Source organism: Ailuropoda melanoleuca, chromosome 2 (genome assembly GCF_002007445.2).
Source record: "Ailuropoda melanoleuca isolate Jingjing chromosome 2, ASM200744v2, whole genome shotgun sequence".
In the NCBI taxonomy this organism is placed as follows: Eukaryota; Metazoa; Chordata; class Mammalia; order Carnivora; family Ursidae; genus Ailuropoda; species Ailuropoda melanoleuca.
This window is the reverse complement of record NC_048219.1, coordinates 54,933,015-54,944,328: the sequence shown is the minus strand read 5'-3', so window position 1 is coordinate 54,944,328 and position 11,314 is coordinate 54,933,015. Positions and strand designations below refer to the sequence as shown.

General features: G+C 32.9%; 1 protein-coding gene across 8 annotated transcripts in view; it reads left to right on the top strand.

The window, feature by feature from the left end:
• Positions 1–11,314, top strand: part of TTLL7 (tubulin tyrosine ligase like 7) — a 159,760-nt gene that overhangs the window by 87,521 nt on the left and 60,925 nt on the right. For 7 of the 8 annotated variants that reach the window (XR_004623280.1, XM_034653779.1, XM_034653780.1 and 4 more), the window contains 3 exons: positions 2,269–2,416; positions 3,523–3,596; positions 4,343–4,478. Coding sequence is in view for 7 of the 8 variants with exons in the window: in XM_034653779.1 (XP_034509670.1) it covers positions 2,269–2,416; positions 3,523–3,596; positions 4,343–4,478 (358 nt within the window). In the remaining variant the exon portion in view is untranslated. Of the gene's footprint in view, positions 1–2,268; positions 2,417–2,501; positions 2,576–3,522; positions 3,597–4,342; positions 4,479–11,314 lie in introns of all 8 variants that reach the window. The other variant, XM_034653775.1, reaches the window with a different exon arrangement.

Genomic DNA, 11,314 nt, shown 5'->3' with positions numbered 1-11,314 from the left:
AAAGAAGAGATTGATACATAAATTTGTTTTTTCCCCAATTTTTCTGATAGATAAATTTGTTAAGAAATTTTCATATGGCCCCTTCTTTTGCTTGATCAAAGAATGATTTGCCTCAATTTAACTTACATTTCAATTATCCTAAAAGAAATGAATAGAAGAGATATAGAAAGTGAAATTTTTGTTTATTTAGCTTACACGAGTGCATCAAATATTTTAGATTATTCAAACAGTATACCTATACATTCTTTTTTTGCATTTACTATTATTATATAAGTAGGCCTTATGTTTTTTGTTTTTGTTTTTTGCATGTCTTTGCCAACCAATTGAGGATATAATCTATGGGTGTTTTTTGTCTTCTTAAAAGTGAGATATACATACTTCAAATAGTGAGAAATTTCTAGACTTAAAAATAAAAGAAAGTTGGAATTCATTTTTCTTATTTTCTTAGTGTTGTTCCACTAAGAGAATTTAATACAATTCTTAGCATTTCGAGCATATGCTAATGGAGTTGACATTATAGATGTGCCTTTTCTCTCCATCCAGATGGAGTGCTCCATGGGCATGTATGTGTTAGACTTGTCTTTCAAGTCTGCACGATTCTGCACGATTCTTAATACAATGTTTTACTTATAGTATGGCTCCATATATACCCCAAAGTTCATTTTGTAAGCATATACTTTTAATCTGAAGAAAATCCAAAAGAATATAGATTGCTTAGAGTATTCTATTACAACCCCTGGGAATACAGAACCTCCAGTTTACTATATGGAGACCCATATTTGATGGATGATTAGATGAACATGATGTATATTCATATACATATATATACACATATATATTCACATACATACATATATACACATATATTCACACACATACACATACATACATACATATATACACATATATTCACATACATACATATATACATATATATTCACATACATATACATACATATATACATATATATTCACATACATACACATACATACATATATACATATATATTCACATACATACACATACATACATATATACGTATATATTCACATACATACACATACATACATATATACGTATATATTCACATACATACACATACATACATACATATATATTCACATACATACACATACATATATACATATATATTCACATACATACACATACATACATATATACATATATATTCACATACACATATATATTCACATACATACACATACATACATACATATATACATATATATTCACATACATATACATACACATATACATATATATTCACATACACATACATACACATATACATATATATTCACACACATACACATACATACATACATATATACACATATATTCACATACATACATATATACATATATATTCACATACATATACATACATATATACATATATATTCACATACATACACATACACACACATATACATATATATTCACATACATACACATACATACATATATACGTATATATTCACATACATACACATACATACATATATACGTATATATTCACATACATACACATACATACATACATATATATTCACATACATACACATACATATATACATATATATTCACATACATACACATACATACATATATACATATATATTCACATACACATATATATTCACATACATACACATACATACATACATATATACATATATATTCACATACATACACATACACATATACATATATATTCACATACATACACATACATACATATATACATATATTCACATACATTCACATACATACACATATACATATATTCACATACTTACACATACACATATATATTCACATACATACACATACATACACATATACATATATATTCACATACACATACATACACATATACATATATATTCACACACATACACACATACATATATACATATATATTCACATACATACACATACATATATACATATATTCACATACATACACATACATACATATATATTCACATACATACACATACATACATATATACATATATTCACATACATACACATACATACATATATACGTATATATTCACATACATACATATACATACATACATATATATATATATTCACACTTCTCATACTCTTGGATTATATATATATAAAACACATTGATTCATATCCCCACTGTGTCTCCTCTTTGCTAATTCTTGTCACAGTGATAAGATCAGGGCTTATTTGAATTACTGTGTTTTATATTTATATTTATATTTCAGGACCAGTGATAAAAGGAGAAACTTGGCCAAACAAAAGGCTGAAGCTCAAAGGAGGCTTTATGGTCAAAATTCAATAAAAAGGCTCTTACCAGGTTCCTCAGACTGGGAACAGCAGAGACATCAGTTAGAGAGGCGGAAAGAAGAGTTGGTATGAAAATTTTAACAATATACCCACAGTTTGAATTGCATAATTCATTGGGCAGATTTTATTTGTAAAATTTCTTCATTTGTAGAAAGAGAGACTCGCTCAATTACGAAAGCAGATTTTAAAAGAGGAACATGAAAATCGGCATATGGGGAATTATAGGTAACTGCTTCCATTTTCTTAGAGATTGAAGAAGTAAAGCGTCAAAACAACTATTCTACATCTTCAACCTTTTAGACTTATTTTGAGCACTGTTTGTTTCATTCCTGCTAGCGGCTTCATGGGTGGTTGTATGAGATCTTTTAAATCTGATGCTACCCTGTGACCTTATTTACTTATACTGTAGTATTTTGAGAAAGTCAGGTTTTAGGTCTCCTAGTTTTCTTTCTGTCAGTTCAGAGTGGTTGCTCTAACACCATCAACAACTCTGAGAACACATTCTTCTCATTCTACATCTACCCTCTCCTCTTCTTCGGATGAGCACATTCCACCACCCCAAAAGAGATTCTCAGGATTAATGCCCACATTCTTGTACATGTCAGTAACCACACTGTGATTGCACACTTCCAGATTATCCCTCATCACCTGCTCTCTCCCAGGAAGAACTGTATTTCTTCAATATGCCCAATTGCAGTTCTTCTCCAACCACCGCTCCACAACCNAACATACATACATATATACGTATATATTCACATACATACATATACATACATACATATATATATATATTCACACTTCTCATACTCTTGGATTATATATATATAAAACACATTGATTCATATCCCCACTGTGTCTCCTCTTTGCTAATTCTTGTCACAGTGATAAGATCAGGGCTTATTTGAATTACTGTGTTTTATATTTATATTTATATTTCAGGACCAGTGATAAAAGGAGAAACTTGGCCAAACAAAAGGCTGAAGCTCAAAGAAGGCTTTATGGTCAAAATTCAATAAAAAGGCTCTTACCAGGTTCCTCAGACTGGGAACAGCAGAGACATCAGTTAGAGAGGCGGAAAGAAGAGTTGGTATGAAAATTTTAACAATATACCCACAGTTTGAATTGCATAATTCATTGGGCAGATTTTATTTGTAAAATTTCTTCATTTGTAGAAAGAGAGACTCGCTCAATTACGAAAGCAGATTTTAAAAGAGGAACATGAAAATCGGCATATGGGGAATTATAGGTAACTGCTTCCATTTTCTTAGAGATTGAAGAAGTAAAGCGTCAAAACAACTATTCTACATCTTCAACCTTTTAGACTTATTTTGAGCACTGTTTGTTTCATTCCTGCTAGCGGCTTCATGGGTGGTTGTATGAGATCTTTTAAATCTGATGCTACCCTGTGACCTTATTTACTTATACTGTAGTATTTTGAGAAAGTCAGGTTTTAGGTCTCCTAGTTTTCTTTCTGTCAGTTCAGAGTGGTTGCTCTAACACCATCAACAACTCTGAGAACACATTCTTCTCATTCTACATCTACCCTCTCCTCTTCTTCGGATGAGCACATTCCACCACCCCAAAAGAGATTCTCAGGATTAATGCCCACATTCTTGTACATGTCAGTAACCACACTGTGATTGCACACTTCCAGATTATCCCTCATCACCTGCTCTCTCCCAGGAAGAACTGTATTTCTTCAATATGCCCAATTGCAGTTCTTCTCCAACCACCGCTCCACAACCAAACCCTTATACACTATGCTTTCTGAAGCCTCATTTTTTAATAACCATTCTCTAGATAACTTTAATTTGTGTAGGTAACTAACGAAAATTTGTGTGAATTTCTTACAACTGCATTCATCTTTATTTCTAGCACCTAGTAAAGTAACTGGCAGAGAGTAGGCGGTCAAGGAAAATCTATGTAGTTGAACTTAACTCTTGCACTACAAGAGCTTCTTTTAAACAAGTTGGTTTATCTGATTTATCGTAGACGAATTTATCCTCCTGAAGATAAAACTCTGCTTGAAAAGTATGAGAATTTGTTGGCTGTTGCCTTCCAGACCTTCCTTTCAGGGAGAGCGGCTTCATTCCAGCGAGAGCTGAATAATCCTTTGAAACGGATGAAGGTAAAGGAATGAATGTTTATAAAGAGAAAAATGAATGAGACCAAATAATGTCTTTAAAAACAACCCACCTTAGTCCCACATATAAAAACATTAGTTTTAAGATGCACTTTCCTTCTATTTTAACAGTTGGTAGCATTTCATAACCAACCGAGTAATTTCATAAATAAGATGTCTAACGGGACAAATTATGCAGTAGAGAATGTTGGTATTATGTTGTAATATCAATCTATTGTGATAAACATGTCTTCTTACAGAGGTGTGTATATGTAACTGAATAAAAAAAATCCACTGAATTAACCTAGTGTTTTGCGATGCTCTCGTTATTTGGATTGTAACTAACATTATACAATACTTTTTCCTCTGATATACTGCATAGACCTGGCATTTGAGAATTAAAACACACACACACACACAATCTCTTTATCAAAATGTCTATCAGTTATCTTTTGTAGCATAATAAACCATTTATTTGCTCATATTCTGTAATCTTGGCTGGGCTCAGCTGAGTAGTTCTTCAGCTTGGCTTGCTTGGAGTGAATCATAGTTGCATTTATTTGGAAGCTCAACTGGGGCTGGAAATCCAGGAAGGCTTCACTCACATGTCTGGTGCCTCAGTTAAGATAGCTGGAATATCTGGGGAGCTGGCTTGATGTCTCTTTCTCTTTACATGATTTCTTAGCAAGGTAGCCAGATCTCATAACATGGTAACTTGGAGTTTCAGAAGAAAGCATTTCAAGAGGACAAACCCAGTGTGTAAGTGCTAACCAAGCCTCTGCTTGCATTGTGCTTGCTAAAGTCTCATTAGACAGATAAGTTTATATGGACTCATTAAAATGTACTTTATGTTACTGGACATTTCACTACAGTGAGAACCTCCCATTTCTTGGATACCCTGTTATACTGAGTGATTCAAAAATGATAAAGTTTCTTATAGATAGATTTTGCTATGGTCTTTTCACTCAAATTCTGCAACAAAATATAGAGCCACTTTTGAGCTGGCTACACCTGAGAGACAGAAGCAGAAGGAATAATGTATACCTCAATGTTCTTTTCCTCCAAAAGTCTTTCTTTTGACATAGACAGATGTTTCCACCAGTAGAATTATATTCTGTGGCCCTTTTGTTTTTCTTGATCAAGACAGTAGGAGACCTTTGTTCACTTTCTGTCACCTGTTTTGTACTGTTATTTGTCTCTCCTGTGGATACAGCATCTGTTTCATGTTCTTATTACTCTGCTCTCCTACCCCCCCTTTTTCTGCTAGAAAACCTAGGAATTTTGGAGCCAGATAGACCTACATTCAAATTTCAGCTCCTCAATGTGTTAATTATGTAACCTTAAACTAAACTATTTGATCAGTGGTTTGCTCATCACTAATATTGTAGTATTAAAACTATACTTGACAGGTTGGTGGTTAAATTAAAATGGAGGTTAATTAAAATGGTCTATTTAAAGTACTTGTCACATAATAGGCTTCAAATCTTAATTCCTGTCTTTCTTGTCTTCTTCAAAATCTAGTTTAGATGTCACCACTTTGCCTGCCCTATTCTGTTGGTTCATGAGCCTCTTATACAAATATCACACCGTCTTCAGTACTGTTGCTTTTGGCTTTTCTAGGTCCTTTATGCTTCCATATACATTTTAGAATCGACTTGATTTTAAATTTTGATTGATTTTTGTATTACAGGCTAGCTGCTGGGATTTTAATTGGGATGGTGAGGAATCTATATTAACAGTAATATTAACAATACTGAGGGATTAACAGTACTGCGTCTTCTGATTCATTAATATGGCATATCTGTCCATCTCCATCAACTCTCCAAGTTGAGTCTTCAGTTACTCAACTGTGTTTATAGTTCTTGGTGTATAGTTTCTGCACATCTTTAATTAAATTTTTTCTTAAGTATTTGATGTTTGTGCAACTATTGCCAGTAATATAATTTTTAAAATTTTTCATTTTTAAATTTGTTCTCAAGATGTAAACATCTGATTTTTTGTGTATTGCCCTTGTATCTAGCAATTTTTACATATTATATTTTTATTAACTGCCATCCTAAGTTAATTTCTGTTTTTTATTTGGTTATTTAGAAGTTTCTTGCTTGATTTCCATACATTAAAAATTTCTCACTTTATTTTTGTTAAAAATTTTTAGTTTATTTCATTGGTATTAGAAAATATTCTGATTTCAGTATTTTAAAATATTGATACTTGGGGCGCCTGGGTGGCGCAGCGGTTAAGTGCCTGCCTTCGGCTCAGGGCATGATCCCGGCATTATGGGATCGAGCCCCACATCAGGCTCCTCCGCTAGGAGCCTGCTTCTTCCTCTCCCACTCCCCCTGCTTGTGTTCCCCCTCTCGCTGGCTGTCTCTATCTCTGTTGAATAAATAAATAAAATCTTTAAAAAAAAATAAAAAAAATAAAATGAATTGATACTTGCTCTAACTCAGTACTTATTTTTGTGAATGTTCCAAGGGTATGTGAAAATAATGTGCTGCTACAGGGGTTGGTTATAGAGTTTTATACACGTCATAAGTAAATTTGGCGATTACTGTTGTTCAGTTATTCTATATCCTTTTTAATTTTTTTGGCCTACTTGTTCTAGCAACTACTGAGAGAGATTGTTAAAACTTCCAACTATGATCGTGGATTTAGTTCTGTCAATTTTTGTTTCATATACTTTGAAGTTATGAAGGTGTCTTTCTAAACTTTTCTGAGGAAAAGTTTACCTTTCCCTTCGATAATAACCCATGTCATAAAGTTTACTTCCTGTGACTAATGTAGCCAACTAGTTTCTTTCTTATGGTTACTGTTTAAATGACGTATCTTTCCATCTATTTATCAACTTATCTCTGTTCTTATATTTAAAATATGTCTGGTATTTACCATGTAGTTGGGTCATATTTACTTTAAAATTCAGTCTGACAGTATCTGTCTCTTAATCATTTCACACATTTACTGGTGGAGGTGGGTTTATGTCTACCCTCTTGCTCTTTGTTCTCCAGTCTATCTGTTCATTATTTTTTTGTTGCTCCCTTTATTCTTATGGAAAAATCAATTATTTTTTGTTATACTATTTTATCTTCTTTTTTTGGCTTTTAGTTATATTGTAGCATAATGTTTTTAAAAAGAAATTTTGATATACATCCTTAAATTATAATAACCAACCTTGAATAAGGACCATAACAGTTGAGTTTCATTTAGTGTCTCCCTCTGACTTTGTGCTGTTAACACATATTTTACTTTGACTTTTGTTACAAACCTCAGAATACATTGTTAGTATTGTCTAAGCAATCAGTGGTCTTCAGTAGTTTTCTAACTGACCTTCCTGTTTGCTCACATCTACGCCCTTTCTTGTGTTCTTCATCCTGTTATGCAGATTCATGCTTCTAACAAGGGTTATCTTTCTTCAGTTTGAGGAAACTTCCATTATGCTTCATATTCCTTGTAGCTTAAGTGTGGTGTTGATTAACTTTCTCTCTGCCTCTCTTGTTTTTTGGTCAGAAGTTGTCTTTCATTTTGTCTTCTTTTTTACGTGGAGCTTAACTGGGCATAGAATTCTATCTTGGCAGGTTTTTATAGATGTCACTTATTTGTCTTCTGGTTCCTGTTGTTTCTATCCAGAATTCAACCATTATTATTTTTGTCTTCTTTCTAAGTGTATTATGTCTTTTTCCCTGGCTGCTTTTTTCCCCCAGCATTTTGACTTTGATGTGTTTATGTGTGGCTTTCTTTGTATTAATACTGCTTGTAATTTTCTCAATTTTTTGAAGCTCTGGGTTAATGTATTTCATTGGTTTTGGAAAATTCGCCTCCATTATTTCTACAGATATTGCTGCTGCATTTTTTTGTTTTTGTCTTTCTATGGGACTCTAAGTACATATATATTAGGTCATTGGACAACATCCCATGTGTCTTTGATACTCTGTTTTGTTTTTCCTTTCTTTGTCTTTCTGTGTGCTTCAGTTTGGATAATTTCCACTGACATATCTTTGCTGTGCCCAGTCTGCCATGAGCATATCCAATCACTTCTTAATTTTTGATTATATTTTTCAACTCAAGTATGTCCATTTGGTTTTTTAAGCCTCATTTCTCTGTTGAAATTCTGCATCTTCCACTCATTTTGTTCATTTTTCACCAGTTTTCTTTAACATGTATATAGTAGTTATTTTAAAAACCTTGTTTGTTAATTTTAACATCTGGATCATTTAAGGACCTGCTCTTTAAAATGTTTTTTTCCTTTTTATCATGGGTCAAATTTTCCTGTTATTTTGGATATCCTACTATTTTTATTTGTTTGACAGTGTCTATAAAAGAATCATAAAAATTGAACTGATATTATTTTTTCCAAAAAAAGGTATATTTTCTTCTTTCAGGGTGCTAAGGTAAGGGGCTAATCACTTTGAGCCAAAGAAAAGTTGAACAAAAGCAAAAATCAACAAGTGGAACAACATCAAACTTAAAAGCTTCTGCACAGCAAAAGAAATAATCGACAACATGAAAAGGCAACCTGCAGAATAGGAGAAAAAATTTTGCAAACCATATATATGATAAGGGGTTAATATCCAAAATAGTTAAAGAACTCATGCAACTGTATACCAACAACAACAACCAAAAAAATGGGCAGAGGAGCTAAATGGACATTTTTTTTTCCCGAAGAAGACATCCAAATGTTCAATAGGTACATGAGAAAATGCTCAGCATCACTAATCGTCAGGGAAATATAAATCAAAACCACAATGAAGTACCATCTCACTCCTGTTAGAATGGCTATCATTGAGAAGACAAGAGATAGCAAGTGTTAGTGAGGATGTGGAGAAAAGGGAACCCTTGTTTACTGTTGGTGGGACTATAAATTGGCTCAGCCACTATGGAAAGCAATCTGGAGGTTCCTCAAAAAGTTAAAAATAAATCTAACATGATCCAGCAATTCCACTTCTGGGTTATACCCAAAGGAAATGAAAACAGAATATCAAAGTGATAAATTCACTCCCATGTTTATTGCAGCATTATTCACAGTAGCCAGGATTTGGAAACAATGTAAGTGACTGTCAGTGGATGAATGGATAAAGATGATGTGGTATATACGTACAATGGAATATTTTCAGCCACGAGGAAGAAGGAAGTCCTGCCATTGTGACAACGTTGATGGACCTTGAGAACATTATGCAAATTGAGATAAGTCAGACAGACAAAGACAAATACTATAGGATTTCACTTATATGTGGAATTCAAAAAAGCCAAACTCATAAAAACAGTGAAATGGTGGTTACCAGAGTTCAAGCGTGGGGGAATAAGAGAGAGATTGTTTAAGGTTACAATCTTGCAACTAGTAGAAAATAAGTCCTAGAGATCTAATGCACAGTATTGTGAATATAGACAATATTGTATTCTAACCATCAAACTTGCTAAGAGAACAGATATTTATTATTCCAGTTACAGAAAAGAAATGATAATTATGTGATGAGATGGAGAAGCTAACTATTACTACAATGACAATCATATTAAATTTATAAATGTATCTTTACACACTTTATATGTCAAATTTATTTCTATTAAAAAAAAAAAAAGAAAAGTTGAACTTGGTCCAGTCTGGCTTGTAGTAGTTTTAGTTTCCCATCTTGTTTCAGGGGTCTCAAGGATGAAATTTATTCAGTCTTTGTTATGGACCTCATTTTCTATTGGTATCTAAAAACTGTAAGACTGCAGAGGAGTACTACTGGCTTTCACATGCCTCTATTTTCCTACCCCACTACACACTCACTGAAATTGCTGTCAGACAGACCCAGCTCTGCTGTCAGACAGCACAAGCTCTGTTGGATGGTTCTAGATGTTACACTACCATGTAGTGTAACAATGGCCCACATGACCATTGAAAACTCTGTGAGATTTTCTTTATCCCAGCCTGTTACGGACGTGGTCTCTGCCCACCTGTGTTCAGACTTGACAAATGATCCCAAAGTAGAAAACGGCTACTCACCTCTGCTTACTTGGAACTTTCCATGCTCTGGTATTTAGTTTATTTTACACTACTTTTTATCCACAGCTTTCTGATGTCTTAAAAAATATGATTGTTTAGTTTATCTGTCTTTTTCTAGCTGCTATAATGAAAGTATTACCTATTATGATCTTTCTCCTAAGCACAAACAGAACGCTTTGAGTTTCTTTTTAACTGTCTTGTGTTGCTGTCACAGGAATACATTGTAGGATTATTGTTTAATCAAAATATTATAGCAAAAGTATTTTGGTATTTTAATAGCTAAGCTTTATTGGATTGGGATGAAGAGTAACTTATTTTACAAATTTCCATTGTGCAGTGGGATTTCTAGTTTCTTCAAAAACCTTTTTATAAGAGACACTGAAATATATCATAAATATGTAAATGGAGATGTGATATTTTTATAGGTTGAATAAATAACTCAAAGAAGCCATTGACTTTACCTCTTTCAGTGTAACTATTATACTCCTATTGCTCTGGTTTGCTCAGAATCTGTTTCAGTATATGTTTTTATAACTTTTCCCCTTGACTTCACAATGACTCTAGAAGAGCAAGTATTACGCCCATAGAGTGAAAATCTTTCATAAAGTTCTAAAAATACCCTTGCACAATAGTTAAAATTTTGAAAGAGTTACCTTATATTATGCCCATTTACCAAATACTAACATTAGATTGTTCTAAAGGGAACTATTAGGCCAATTGTCAATTTGCTTCTGAAGTTGTAATATTATTTTGCACTAATTAATATAGAAATGATTGATGAAATTGTGCTCTGGAAAACTAGAGTGAACTTTTGGAAATTTTAAAATGTTCAATAGGCTAATTTATTCAAGTATTGTACTCT